This window comes from Ctenopharyngodon idella, chromosome 5, assembly GCF_019924925.1.
Source record: "Ctenopharyngodon idella isolate HZGC_01 chromosome 5, HZGC01, whole genome shotgun sequence".
NCBI classification, from domain to species: Eukaryota; Metazoa; Chordata; class Actinopteri; order Cypriniformes; family Xenocyprididae; genus Ctenopharyngodon; species Ctenopharyngodon idella.
The window spans coordinates 23,346,441-23,362,193 of record NC_067224.1 but is presented as its reverse complement, the minus strand read 5'-3'; the positions used below and the strand labels follow the sequence as shown (position 1 = coordinate 23,362,193).

The 15,753-nt window shown below is 36.0% G+C and overlaps 1 protein-coding gene across 2 annotated transcripts in view; it reads right to left on the bottom strand.

Annotated features, from left to right (window-relative positions):
* ltbp3 (latent transforming growth factor beta binding protein 3) overlaps positions 1–15,753 on the bottom strand; it is a 37,005-nt gene that overhangs the window by 13,640 nt on the left and 7,612 nt on the right. For both annotated transcript variants that reach the window (XM_051893002.1, XM_051893003.1), the window contains exons 2-12: positions 6,453–6,601; positions 6,130–6,226; positions 5,216–5,382; positions 4,984–5,089; positions 4,026–4,112; positions 1,045–1,164; positions 790–942; positions 588–701; positions 484–497; positions 295–364; positions 33–119 (exon numbers count right to left, since the gene is read on the bottom strand). In XM_051893002.1, coding sequence (XP_051748962.1) covers positions 33–119; positions 295–364; positions 484–497; positions 588–701; positions 790–942; positions 1,045–1,164; positions 4,026–4,112; positions 4,984–5,089; positions 5,216–5,382; positions 6,130–6,226; positions 6,453–6,601 — 1,164 coding nt within the window. The remainder of the gene's footprint in view (positions 1–32; positions 120–294; positions 365–483; positions 498–587; positions 702–789; positions 943–1,044; positions 1,165–4,025; positions 4,113–4,983; positions 5,090–5,215; positions 5,383–6,129; positions 6,227–6,452; positions 6,602–15,753) is intronic.

Genomic DNA, 15,753 nt, shown 5'->3' with positions numbered 1-15,753 from the left:
GGAGTTAACTGACAAGTTGTCATGGAACTCACGTGAGACCTGCGTCTGGGCCACCTCTAGTGAGTCACTCTCTCGAGGCACCAGGACTATGGGAGGAGTTGTCGGCTTGGCCACAATGACTGAGGAGATGGAAGCAGAAATAGAGAAGTAGGCAGAGAAAAAAGACACATTTAGAAGAAAAACACTCAAAAAAAAAAAGTGAGTAAAAGAAGGAGAAACTATACATTTTGTGTTGCCATTTGTCATGCTCTACCAGTTGAGCTACGGAGAAGCACTGTGCTTTCTAAAGTGTACCTGGGTGGCGAGGGCCATGCGTGCTGATTGGTGAGAGCTGCATGGGCGTGGTCGTCTGAATGGGGACTTCCTGTTGACATGAGGGCAAAATCAATTAAGTGAAGTGTCTACAGTTGATCTCACTTTTTGATATTTCTATCAAAGATAACTTTTAATTTCAGTACTTTTGTCACAAAACCAGAATCTTACCGGAGGCTTGACCTCTGGAACACAAACAAAGATACAATGAATGAATCTGTTAAGCAATCAATGTTATAGAATCTTTATCTCAGAACTGATTCAAACGTCTGTACCAGTGTCAGGATTAATGTGTTCAATACTGGTCAGGAAGGGCTGAATGGACAGAGTGCCATGATAGGTCAGGAAAGACATCCCCTTCCCCGCTGGACAGATCTTATTAAAGGAAGCTAGAGAGAGAAAGACCAAAGATTATTTTTTTTGTTTATACTATTAAATTCTGAATGGCGCACATCCACTCTCACAAGGCACACCCACCTGTCCCATCCTGTGGGCATCTCTCACAGTTGCTTCCCCACGCTTTACCCACAGTGCAGCAGCATATCTCCTGGGAAAGGCGTGTTGGAAGAGCGTGCTCACATTTCCCTGCTTCCGTAACCATACGATAACAGAGCCCCTGCTCAACTGTTGCTGTTGATGGTAAGAGTGAAAAAAGATCTTAATGATGGTTTGCTGGCTATATAGTGCTTGTTGGCCATACTGTATATGTGTGTTACGTGCAAGTTTGCTCACCTATGCAGCGTGTCCTTTCTGTCAATACATAACCAGGTTTGCAGGTGCAGCGGAAACTTCCCTGTGTGTTTAAACATTCTCCATTCTGACACAGCCCCTGCATCATACATTCATTTATGTCTAAGACAGAGAAAGGAAGAGACCACAAGAGAACAAAAAAAAATCATTAGTATTTGTAATAAGTTCATAATAATATGTAAAAAAAATAAAAAAAAATAAATTGAGGTTCTTTTGTCTACAATGGCCAAAAGACTCTCTTTCAAATAATTCAAATTCAATTCAGGTAAACCAACTGAGACATTTCATGTTAAAGAAAAAGCCCTCAAGTCTCTTTTTATGTAAATCATGTAGTGCTATATACTGACTTTTCTATAAAAGAATTGATACTGCCAATGATGTCAAAAATCCATTTGATTTTTCTTTGGACAAGAACTTTACATATATACCCCTTGTAATTTCACAGACAAGGCTTAAGCCTAGTCCCAAACTAAAATACATGTTTGAGCTGTTTTTACTGAAAGCAACTTATCTTAAAATATGTCAGTGCCATTGTTTTGTCTCAAGATGCACACCAGTATTTTTTTTTCTAAGGCATGTTCATAAAAGTTACTTAATTATCCTAATTAAGGAACTAAGGCCTAATCCTGGCTTAAACTAAGCCCTGTCTGTGAAATCAGGCCATTGTGTTCTCATGCATTCAGTCTGGCAGCTAAATTGTGTAGCTCTCTGTTTATCTGGATTACACTGAAGCTGAATAATATCAACGGGAATTTCCATACTAATCTGTAACATGCAAGCAAATGCTTGTTTTAGTGGATAATACCTAAAACAGTATGCAGTTTGTTCATCCAGAGGATCGTCATCTGCAGAAGTGGGGCAATTTAACTGCTGTTCAACTTAAACTTAAATTCTATATTGTTCAATTTGCTCTGATCACATTGTTCACCTTTCATTTCTTGTGATACATTGTGGGACAATTTCTGATTTTCTGCTCACAGATCTATTGACACACCTCAACTATGATGGCAAAGTAGCTTTTCAGATAAAAGACGTTTTATTTGCCACAATATCTGTGCTGATGAACTGAAGGAAGGAGGCTTTTCTATAGACCAGTGTTTCTCAAGACTGTTTTGAGTGGGTTGCGGAGTGTATAGTCAAAGAAATGACAACAGAAAACATAATTCTGAATGTTTTTCTGATGCATAACTTTTATTTTGAAAGATCTGTGTGAAAGCTGTTGACTTTTCTGTCAAAGAGTGCCTGAGAAAAAACGCGGTGTCCTTATTTAGTATCTGTTGTCAGATGAGATGTTGTCAGGCAATATGTCAGTGTCAGTATTCTAACGTTATTTTTGTAACTTGATACGAAATAAAAAGTATCTTACCTCAGAAAAACAAACATTCTTGTCCTGTCAGAGGTTATACTGTGCTCTCGGCGCACACTCTTCAATTGCTTGCACAAATGCAGAAACGCGCACTATATATCACTTCATTTATACAGAGCAAATGAAATTACGAACGTGCAGTCATGAAATTACCAAAAAAGTATCAATAAATCATGTAACTGGTATGTCGTGTGTTAGCTGGGAAGGATTTGCATGCAGGTATGATGTTCATTCTATTCATCAGGAGCAGTTTCCATATGTTTCATTAACTGTTCATGTTGTTAGTATTGTGTATTTACCATGGTAACTGTAGTTTTTGTAACCTTAACCCAAAATACCACTTTGTTTTCAGTTTGTGTTATTTTCTAGATTTTTGATGACTGTGGTGGCTCATACCAACTTACTAACTTTACTGTATTAACAAAAACTAGCACTGTTTATTCATCAGTGTTAGTGATGTTCTTATAATTTAGGTGTATGTTAAGTAAAGTGAAAATGTGTCTCCCATGGCCAAACCAGTTTAGAACCACTGCTATAGACATTCTTGGTTGAATCTGAGAAATGTTTTCATTGAGAAGGGCACGTACAATATATCAAAGATCTGAAGCATCTGCTTGCACTAAACCCTGACAGATGTTGTTAGTCATTTTGCTAGTGTACAATTTATTTGCTTGCCTCATCCCAACCAATGGGATCATAAATGGAGCTTATCACTGAATTATCTGATATTTTATGTTCCTTGTGCTATTATTCTGAATCTGAAAACTGTGCAGGTCTATATACCATGGTAATCCAAACTGTCTCCTAACTGGCAGAAAGTCCTTGACTTCTGCATCTCTCTCCTGTTCTGGAATAGATATAAGCACTGCCCTACCTTCAATTGCATTTCTAGGATAAAATGTTTTAGCATAGCAACTTCAATTTCTGTAGGAGACTAATTGCAGATGCTACTGTAGGTGCTTAGGAGCTTCTCTCATATGATGTCTCTTCCATAGATGTGGCTTCAAATACATGACCTGAATTTATTAATATTATAACAATTATTATTAAAAATATTTCATCATTTATATTGAGATAATAATTAGATAATGTGACTAAATAACTTAAAAGTTTTATCTAGTATGATTTGGAATTGATTTTGAGGTTTCTAATTGGCCCAAACTCCACTTACTTCACATCAGTTTCATCCTCAGTAATTTTTTCCACATTTAAACTGTCGGATATTTCAGTGATTTACATTGTGGATGCCAAGAATTATTCCATGCCAAGAATGTATATATGAACTTTAGGTTTAATCTGATCATTTTAATTTGAATCCTATGTATAAAATAAAAATAAAACCCCAAATTCATGTGCCCTTAAACCAGTTGGACTTTAAATTAACTATCAAATACACAAAATATAAACCATTGGTCTGGCAATCCAGCAAATAGAAGTATAAACTATTTTTCTGCATGTGGCTGACTATTTGGCAGCTATCTTGTTTGAGTTCATGTAATGCTTATGGATGTATACATTTTTTTTTCTGACAACCAACATACCTACAATTTGTAAAACCTATACAACACACGCAATTCAGCATGTACACACACATTACCTTGGCAGTGAGTGCTGTTGAGTCTCTTGTATCCCTGAGGGCACGTGGAGCCAAAGTCCTCTACTATAGTTTGGTGTTTCCCAGCATCTGAATGAAAGAAATCCGGAGAATCACCTATCATTTCTACTGCTACAGCATCGGTACTAGCTTTGTTTGTTTGATTACGCCATAACATAACAATAAAATATCAAACCAATGAGGGGAATTTAAAGAAAAGCTAAGTAAAAATGAAAGTGGTAGAAAATGTTGAGAGAATTGATGAAAGAAGTGTCTGTGAGAAGATATAAGTTTGAGAACAAACTGGTAGCATGGTGTGCTGTGTGTGATGTGGTTCTTTTCTGTGTGTGTGAGAAAGAGAGAAAAGAGCCGCAGTGGGAACATTTCTCTGAAGCTGATATTTTCTCTTCTGTATAAGAACATGTGAGAACAGAGACAGAGTGGCTTTCCAGAACGGCTTTTGCCAAAGCCAACATTTTTTCATTCTTTTTTCCATCCTTCACTTTTGTCTCCTTTTACTGCAAAGGGTGTGTCATAGGAAAATATGGTGATGTTGCTGAGGCACGAAGACACTTGCAGACATTCACGCACACGCGAACGCAAACACTAACACACATCCGCTCACACACAGACGCGTTCACCAGGCCAGGATCACCATCTGACTGAGCTCTGAGACATCAAATGGGTTACAAAGACAAAATAGCAGTGGGGGGCGGGGAGGATTTTTCTTCTGGCTCATTTTGAAACGTAACTCTAAGACTGCAATGACACATTCCTAGGGTGAATTTAAAAAGGAAAAAACTAAAGTATTGAGACGGTGAGATGAACTTTTTTTTTTTTTTTTTAAAGAATGGGTAATGGGAAGAGGTTGTTTTTGGCTTGTAACACACTTAGGCAGAGACAGTAAAATGCAACTCCCAAAGAAAAGTCATGTTATATAATAGAAAATAATTGAACTTACAAGGTAGTAAAGGGCATTTGTAACATTTATTTTGGCCCCAGGAATTACCCACACTGCCACAGCAGTCTTCCTGATTGGTCAGACCAGGGAGAGGGTTACTACTACACTACAAAAAGAGAAAGATTGAGAATTAAAATGGTTATTTTTATTATATATATATATATAAAAAAAAAAAAACAATTCATGGGCAAATCAGATTTTCTGTATCATCTCATCTACTTCTGTCACTCACAGCCTGTTTGGGTGTGGTTTCCTGGAAGCACCTCCCCTTGGGCTTATGTGTCTGTGGAGGAAGGCGGGTCACAGTCTTAGCACCGTGAGGCTTGTTGTCTGATTGGTCAAGAGGTTGAATGACAACTGAAGTGTCTGGCGTGTGAACAACACGGACATTGACCTGCACTGGAAAGATGAATAAAAAGAAAGCAATAAGGAGGAGATATCCAGTTATTTTTAAATAACTACTTAATAATGAAGTGTAGAAATCATTAAGCATGAATATATTATTTGATATCACAAATTCTAATAAAAAACTGTTATTTTAGTATTATTTATATACTATTATAGTACTTATTAATATTTTGAAATTAAGCTTTTTTTGTTTTCTTTTAGTCATTTTGTTATGTACTTCTGTCATTTTTATTAGTTTTTTTTAATACTTCTATTGAGCTTGATTTTTAATTTAGTTTTAGTAATTTTCTTACTTCAGCTTCACTTATTTTATAGTTATTTGCAAAAGCAACGTTTCAAATGTTTAAATCTTTTAGGTTAGTTTTTGTTTGTTTTGTTGTTTTGCTTTCATCTAATATATATATATTTTTTTTTACTTTAGATTTATTTCATTTAACAAAAACTATTATAAATAGTTTTATTTTTAGTTAACAATAACAAACACTGCAAAAAACACATTAAACATCTAAACACAGACCTAGGTGAAATGTGATCATGTTTTTCTGTGCATATGCCAGACTAACCTGTTAATGTTAAAGATGTTATAGAATGAGCTTTAGTCGATCTTAAGTCAATCATTATTTCTGCATGAAAATTTTCTCACATTGTTTTTACACACTAATTCATGGGTATGAATGTATGCGAATGAGACCACAGTTCAGTCAAATGAAAAGTGAAAATGACCTGTGCACCAATTACCTTCAGAAGAGTGATGTCCAGTGCCTTGCAGAGTGAACACAGAGTGTGTTTGTGTCATCTGCTGCCGCCCACCTGTGCCACCTGGCTCTGGCAGACTCTGGGAGATTCATTTATTCTCGGTCAAATATTAATGTAAAAACATCAGGATCTAACAAAACCCTTTAAGGACATGAGATGCATTCATAATATTCTTTCTATCACATCTGATTCTCGCATATCAGTTTGTCTGTTTGGAATCAAGATGGCAACTGGAAAAAACAATATTTGATTTTTCTCATTTACATATAAATCAGTGAAGCAAGTGGTGTGAAAGAGATGGGCACCTGCAGGGTGTAGACAGGCTGCTTGTTGCCTCGAGAAGCTTGAGTCCGAAGTGGGTATTGGCAGAGGCGTCCGGTGAAGCCTGGTGGACAGAGACAGTGTGTGCGGGTACTGCACACTCCTCCATTCATACAGGTGAGGGGACACACCACTGCAAACACACACAGACTACAGATTAGACATGCCACATAGGGTTTGATATATTTATATTATAATATAATTATAATATTTGTATAGTATTATTATGAAATATCATATAGTTTTGTACTGTATATCATATTGTCACGATCATGTTCTGTTTTGTTGCGTTTCTGCTGGTTATGTTCCCATTTGCCTGGCTGATTTCCTATTATGTTACCTAGGAGGTTACTCATTAATTAATAATTTTTTGTTCAGCTGGTCTTGATTAGTTCCCTTTGTTTGTTCCTTGTATTTAAACCCTGTGTTTCATTTTGTTTCTTTTAGGTATCGTCTATGTCAGTGGTTCCCAACCACATTCCTGGAGGCCCACCAACACTGCACATTTTGCATGTCTCCTTTGTCTGACACACCCATTTAAATCTTTAAATCACTACTAATGAGCTGATAACCTTAATCAGGTGTGTTTGATTGAGGTGACATGCAAAATGTGCAGTGTTGGTGGGCCTCCAGGAATGTGGTTGGTAACCACTGGTCTATGTTATGGCAATGTTAAGTGGTTGTTTTGATTATTCACCTACAATCTCCTGTATTCTTTGTTGGATTTATTAAAAGACTATTTGTTGGGTTCCTTTTGTTGTGCGCTTCACTTTAGCCACAGCTACTTGACACATATAGCTGATGTATAAATTAACTACATAATGTAAATCAAACCTTTACACATATAGATAAGAGCATATGAATGAGAAGTATCATCCACTGAGATTGAAAGAGTGAAAAATGCTGAAAAAAAAAACCTACAAAAAAAGCACAGACTTATTATTATGAGGGCAAAAGCTTTTGCAAACTGCATTTTATTGCTTTTCACTGTCACAAAAGCATAAAACCTGATTTAAACATGAATTCAGACTATCTGCTTTATATTTTGGTGTGTCAGACTGTGGTTTGGTTACAGCGCTCTTATGTGGGCTGAAATATCAAGCCAGCCTTAACCAGATTATTCTGGAACACTGGCACAAGTAACATCATTATTTAATACCAGCTCATGGTGGTTTCAGAGGGGAAAATCCAGTGTCTGTTTCTTATTCCATTCTGTTCTATGAAGAACTACTTTCAATTAATCAACAATATATTTTGGACAGCTGAAAGGTAGAGGATGACATATAAACAACATTCCATTATAAAATCATAGCTGATGCTTTAAAATAAAAGACAATAATGACAGCAAGCCTGGAAAGAACTGATATTTCATGCACAGAGTGTAACAGGTCCCAGAGTTATGGATTTTATAGTTGGGAAAATTTGCAATTTGGAAAAAAGTGAACCATATGATATGTTTAAAAAACACTTTTTATTTTGTAAAATGAAAATCTAAGCTGTACCTGAGTGTAGTAGGTTACTACATAAATACCAGCAATGATTTAAACCTGTTAACTGTTACGGTCCAGGTAGTGGGACACATGGTGTGGTTTTGTTATTGCCTACTGTAATCATCATATTAATAATAATAACAAATTGGTCTGTAAAATATATATTTTGTATAAAATAAAATAAAAATGTTTAGTTCAGTACATTTGCTTTACAATAAACTTAAACTTCTATTACTTTTTTACACTTTCATCACAAGTGCTTTTATTTCTGATTTTTTAAAGTTCCCATGTAGTCAATAATTTTATCCTTTAAAACTCATCTTTGATCACCAAAATGACGTTTAAACTTTTTTTTTCTGTGAAAAAATTTCTTTATGCCTTTAAAAAAAAGCAACTCTACACCCTTGCTTCATTTAATATATGCGGATCTATGATTATGCTAATAAGCCCCACCTCCACTCACTCGCACGAGCTCAGAGATCCGCTCAGTCAACTTACTGAGGTAAACGCTGCACAATGATATCACTCTTTACAACGTCGGACACAACGGTAATTAATAAGATTAGCCTTTTGCTTGACTATATTATCAAATAGCTAATATTGTGTTGCTAATGTTACACATACCATGTTCCCGTTCTTCATCTCAGAGTCAGACAGCTGCTTTCTAAAAATCAGTATCCTTACAAACGCAGTTTGAACAACTCAGAACGTCAGTGGAGAAAGGCATATACTGTAGTTCATCATAGCATTGTAATACACCCGCTATATTGCTAAATCTACCCGATTTTTCATATCAACAGAAAAATATACCGGGATAACCTGGCTTCTTTTAGACTCCTTTGCGTGGTCAATTAATGATATATGCTAAAGCCCGCCAGCATGTTGGTTACAAGGTAGTTTGTGACGTCACAGACACCAGCAATTTCAAACCGCATTTTTGAGACTGTCTTTAGATCACTGCAACAATGGTGTTGACTAATGAATTTGCACATGGTTTGCCTTAAAGCATAAAGCAAAAACACCACATAGACATGTAAACAACATTAAAAACTTGATTTTCCCCACAGGGGGACATTAAGTTCAGATCTGTGCTCAAAATAGGAAGGCGACAGTTAACAAGTTAAATAGCAAGTAAATAAATCAATAAAAATCTAGAATATATAATAACAATAAATATCCTTTAAACATAAAATCCTAAATCACAAATGCAGATTTAGACTTCTAGCCCATAATCAACAAGAATTTATTTTTAAACATATTTATTGAAACATTAAACTCCTAGTTTGAGACTTATTTTCATATTTTCCCTGCTAAAATAACAATGTGGATGAAAATGTTGTCAGGAATGTGATTTATGGACAAAGAAAAATAAGCAAAAAAGCATTTTATGTCAAGAAAAACAAGGCATGATAGAGCCAACAAGCATGAAGTCAGTAGACTGCAAAGATCTTAAAAGCAGAGATTCTTGATTCCAGACAATCAGAGGACATTCTGAGTCTGAGGAGCACAAAGGCATATGATCAGGCTGGCAGTAGCAGACTGTGGCTCGCCTTCTCCTGTAGCTTGATGAGGACAACACACGGAAACAATTACAGTTGGCCGGAGTCTGTCTGCGTGCGTATGACTACCACCCACACACGCTCACACTGATTCAAGCTCCCACAGCACCGCCATTCTTACTCTTTGTAAAAATAGGATGACTTTATGAGAATGTGCTTATGAGAGAGAGAGAGAGTGAAAGAAAGAAACACTTGAAGAAAAGCCAGAAGATACATTTATAGTACAGACATCAACAAACAACCAATTTCTAGCAAAAACAAAAATGACCATATGAGCAGAAAATAAAGGAAAAAAAAAAGTTCTTTATTCTTTTCTTCCTTCATTCAATACTTACTATATTTCTAATAGCCAGTAATCATAGCGGAGGCATATATTGAATGCAAAGTGCCATTCTGTCTGTGTCTGCATGTATACTGTGAAGCTTTAATGCCTATGTGGGTGTGCAGGTTGTGTATATATGGTGATTTTCTATGTAGAAGCTTGTGTTTTGCCTATGATGTGCATATGTATTCATAAGTTTGTGTAGGCTTGCATTTGTGTGAACCTGTCTATGTGTGTGGGAATGTTTCAGTGTGTCTGTGCTTGCTGAGTTAATTGCAGTACTCCAGACAGACAGAGGTTTCAAAAATACAGCTTTAGACTTCACAACACCACTAACTCAAACACATACATGTGACTTTTCCCAGCAGCATTTAGCTCTCAGGGCATGTGATGCTTTTGTAGTATCTTATCCTCTAATACCCCAAATTTTTCTCTAAATTTTCTTTGACTAGCTTACAGTTGGGAAAATTTATAATTTCCTTATAAAATATTTACTTTAATCCCAGAAAGGCCAGAACACTGACAAAAAAATCTAGAAATCTTACAACATATTGTGTGCTTATGATTTCTGAGGAATGTCAAATACTTTCTTAGTCTTTGTCTGCGCCAAAGAGGATGGTAATGGATTTAACAGACCCAATATGATTGCATATGTGTGTGTGTGTGTGTGTGTATAGATGGGTGGGGCGTATGTAATGTGTGATGATTTTCGTTTGGGGGTGTGTCTGCTGTGCTCATCTAATCCACTGCCAGTCTGAGAATCACTATGTATTTACAGCAGCTGAATCCATAAACCTACCACAGCAGCTTCACACACCGGGTTCTTAAAGTGCTTCAATATAAGACAAGCAGGAAAAATAACCTTAGATTAATTGATTCTTAAAAAGTCCTTAAAGGGTTAGTTCACCCAAAAATGAAAATAATGTTGCGTGTCAAACCGACAAACTGCTGAAATCACGTGACTTTGACGCTCCGAACCGCTGATTCAGCACGCTGATTCATTATGCTCCGAAGCTTCCTGATGCAGTATTTTGAAATCGGCCATCACTATATAAGTCGTTATTTTGGGTTTTTTTGGTGCACCAAAAATATTCTTGTCGCTTTATAATATTAATATTGAACCACTGTACTCACATGAACTGATTTAAATATGTTTTTAGTACATTAATGGATCTTGAGAGAGGAAATGTCATTGCTGGCTATGGAGGCCTCACTGAGCCATCGGATTTCAACAAAAATATCTTAATTTGTGTTCCTAAGATTAACGAAGGTCTTATGGGTGTGGAACGCCATGAGGGTGAGTAATAAATGACATTATTTTCATTTTTGGGTGAACTAACCCTTTAAAAAGTTAGACATCTTAATTTCTGTTCTGGTCATCACACTACTAGTAAACTCTTGGTTTGATGTAAGATAATTTATTGTGGGCGTAGGTCAAACTACTCTATATACTACACACATTTACTTCATGTGTTACTGCAGCTTAAGTCAAATTCCAGGTAAAAGCTCACTTAAAAAAGCATCTTGTGCCAAATCAAAATTACATGAGATGTCTTTGATCTGTAAATTCTCCTAGACAGCAATACAATTAAAGTGCAAACTAAGACTTTTGCTTTTAATCGGTTATCTAGATAAAACAAAAAAGTATCTAACCATCTCAAAAGTGTCTCATACTGTGCTCAGATTTACCCAAAGTCTAAAATCAAAAGTCAGAGGTTTCATTATGAACTCAAACATTTCTTATCAGAGTTACTGTATGTCAAAAATGATCTTGTCTGTTTATTTTTATTTCTCTTAAAGTATTTTAGAGGAAACAACTTTCTTATGCTCATAAATGCTTCATTTAATTAATTAAAAATGCAGTACAAATAGTAATATTTCTCAAACATTATTACAATTTAAACTATTTTCAATTTTTATGTATTTTAAAATGTAAATTATTCCTGTGATGGCAAAGCTGAATTTTCAGCATCATTACTCCAGTCTTCAGTGTCACATGATCCTTCAGAAATCATTCTAATATGATGATTTGCTGCTCAAGAAACATTTCTTATTATTATCAATGTTGAAAACAATTGTTCTGGTTAATACTTTTTATTTAAAAAGAACAGAATTTATTTGAAATATATTTTTTGTAACAGTGTAAATGTTTTTACAGTCCATGATGTAAGACAAAGAAGCATTTTTCTGATTTCCAGGTCTTTGTTAATAAAGTTTCCTAATAAATTTAAAGACAAGCATCCAACAAACTCTAAAACTGTTAGCACAGTGTTGTTGTCAGTTAGCTCTGTTCCACAATGCAGACTCTCACTCTGTCTGTTACTGTTTATCTCATCTTGAGCTCAATAAATGTCTTTAACCCAAAAAATGTACCTTTGGCAAGTAGAGGTATGAAGAATTTTATGTGCTCTGCCTTCTCTTTGAAACCACATATATACACACCAACACACCCACACTTACTTGTATATGTGGTTTACTGGGACTCTCCATCGGCGTAATGGTTTTTATACTGTACAAACTGTATATTCTATCACCCTACACTAAACCTACCCATCACAGAAAACTTTTGGCACTGTTTAGTATGTTTTTTAGGCCATTTGGTTTATGAGGACACAGGATGTGTTTACATTGTAATACTCATGTCATTATACACATTTGTGTCCTCATAAACCATATATACAAGAACACTCTCACACACACAAACACATGCACACACACTCACACTAAACTCACAGAAAAACACACATGGTTAATACTTTCTTAGAAAAGTATTATAAAGCAAATTATACAGCAAATTACTGACCATAAACTATTTTCCAAAACAAAGGAAACAATTAGGTATAATCATTTCAGAGGTTTGGAAGGAAGGAAAGAATGAAAAAAAAAAAAAAAAAGCCAGATAGTGGAAAAGGAAAAATTGCGACTGTTTAAAACATTCACACATGTGTTTCAGGTGCCAAATGTGAGCCGTTTTCCTAGTGGCTGAGCAGGAACTAGACCATTAAGTGTGTGTGTGTGTGTGTGTGTGTGTGTGTGAGTGAGAGAAGAGAGAGAGAGAGAGAGAGAGAGAGAGAGAGAGAGAGAGAGAGAGAGGGAGAGAAACAAGAGTGCAGTGGTACAGTACCATTGGTAGTTGGTACAGTGGTGTAGAAGCAAAGAAATATTCACATTCCTCAGATGCCCTGGCTTAAAGGCCAGCAAGCTCAGACACATACACACAAAAGCACGGGCTCTCTGTGGCAGAAAGACACATGACATAACCATGAACCACTGATGATTTTATTAATTATATTTATTTTATTATATCCAGTCTATATATACAGAGAGAGAGAGAGAGAGAGAGAGAGGAGCTCTTTCATTAATAAAGCAGCAGTGCTTTCACACCCATCCACCTCCTCACACAGATGAATCACTTTAGCACCAGTCAACATTAGTCACGAATGCTTCAGCCACAGGGTTATTCAGTTCAGATAAGCTTCAACACCTATGCGAGTGTGGTTAATGAGAGACCCATTAAAACATAACAAGGGAAGGGGATTGATCAGATGTGGAACAAAAGCAACCAAGAGTTTATTTTGCCAAATTTTCACTTTTAAAACTTTTAAAATATAAAAGAAAAAAAAAATGTAACCAACCATGCAAAACAACAAATTTAAGACCAGGTAGACACCTCTAGGTAGGCACTGGATTGAATAAACACAGAAGCAATACGCAGTAATCCTAATATGGCTGGGCAACCACTGACCTGCAACTGGATGACTGATGTTATGTTACATCATCTAATTAATATCGATGAGCCAACACTTTTCAGATCATTACTTCACCCCTGGATTGAGAAATTAAGGGAAAGGGTCATGCTTAAAAATATATTATGAAGATATAAAGTCAAAGCTCAATTAAGCAGAAATGCTCAGACATGTAATTTGTAGCTGGTGCTCCAAACAAACTGATTATGGCCATGAGGCTGATCCAAAAACCATCATTAAAACACTACTGTAAAAAATGGATTTGATCAATTTAATGTGTACTTACTGAATGAAACTTAATTTCTTTCGAAAGAAAATCTTACAGACCCAAATTTTTGAATGGTAATGTGCATATATAACAGCTGTAGGTACGGTACGTAAGAGTAAAATATTGGTTATAATATTTAATTAATATATAATTCAATGCCCACTGTAACATTTCTTCAATTAACTAAGATCTAACATCCACAAACATACCACTTAACACACCCGCTAACACATCGACACCAACTAACTTATCTGCTAACAAAGTTACTAACAAACACACCAACAAACCCTCCCAATAAATTATACGTTAGAAACTATAATTTGCTGTTCTAAACACAAACAAACGAAAATACAGAAGTGGCCATTAGCGTCAAAACAGAAGGTGGGGCAGAAGAATATTCAACCTAATTCAGTTTCTTGACAAAAGCCTCTAGTGGGACTGTGTTTAGTTCTGTGGGCAGCAAAATAACAAAACAACAAGCACACACCCATTATAATACTGAACCCAAAAATATACTCACTATATATAATCACTGTCAACTGTGTGTTAAACATAAAAACATCAGAGAGATTTTACAAAACACTTACCTCTAGAGAAAATCTAGAAAAGAGAGTGGGTGTTCACTGAAAGGACATGTGCATGTACTGTACTGCATTTCAACATGCATAAATGCACCCACACATGTACAAATACCACACAAACACAAATATTAACATTCTGGCATGTATAGATGCCTCTCTCTCTTGAGAATACAGAGGCATTTTCTCTCAAACATTTTGGTTTCCATAAGAACTAGTGAGAAAGTGTAGCATTAAAAGTTGCTAAAATGCTGTTAGTGTTCCAAAATGCAGAAATAACAGCTCTCCAAAACAGCAAACTTCCTTTGAAGTACCTCCACTTTTGTCAAGAGTCTGACCTAAAATAACTTTAACCCACAGATCTTTACAAACAAACATAACATCAAACCAGCCCATGGGACAATCCCTCTTTTTTATCTCAGTGTTTATATTTTCCTGCTATGACAGTGTGTCTTGCAAGCTTCTTAAACAAGACTTTGACTATCATCGCACAGGGGACCTGGACGTGACGTAACATTGGCAACAGTATAGGTTCCAGTTTCTGAAAGTTAAACAGATGTGAGAATTCAGGCAGCGTGGATGGATGAAATGCCGGCAAGAGACTGTGACTGTGATGTCATCATCAGCGCTTGACAGGTATTTGTGTATTTATGGAGAGGAAGGATTAGGAAAGGGGACATTAAGGATGGAATATTACGGAAATTTTCGTCTACAGAGGGGAAATAGGCCAGACATGCCAAACACTAACTTTTAATACTATACACTAAGTCTATGATTAAATGACTCATTGGAAATTCCTTTTTTGAGAGTTGTTGAAAAAATTATTTGGAAGCTATTTGCACCTCATATTTTCTTGGAGCGTGCTACTGTGAATCCAGAATGATCAAAAGAGTCTTGACGAGGTGCTTTATCTGTCAGTGTTTAACTGGAGCTGTAAGGTTTAGTCTGACTGAGAAAATACTGATGTTTTGGTGTCTCTGTTTGCATGGGCACCAGTAAAAGAGAAAACCAGAAGTGTTGTCCCAGGCCCTGGAATACAGAGTCCCTGCAATGGCAGATTAAATAAAAACAGGGGTCCAAACATAACGGTTGACATCACTGCCTCCGGCTGATCTATGATTAGTCTGTGAAACCTTCATGTTATTAACCAGTAATATTTAAACCTCTTTGCCTTTCTTAAAGGGATAGACCTTATTCAGGGTATAGTCAAATGTAATTTTTGACAGGAAGGAAAATGAGGCTGTGGCGATTAGAAATACATGGCGTTCAATGGATTTGTACAGTAATTTAAAGGGTTAGTTCACCCAAAAATGAAATTACTG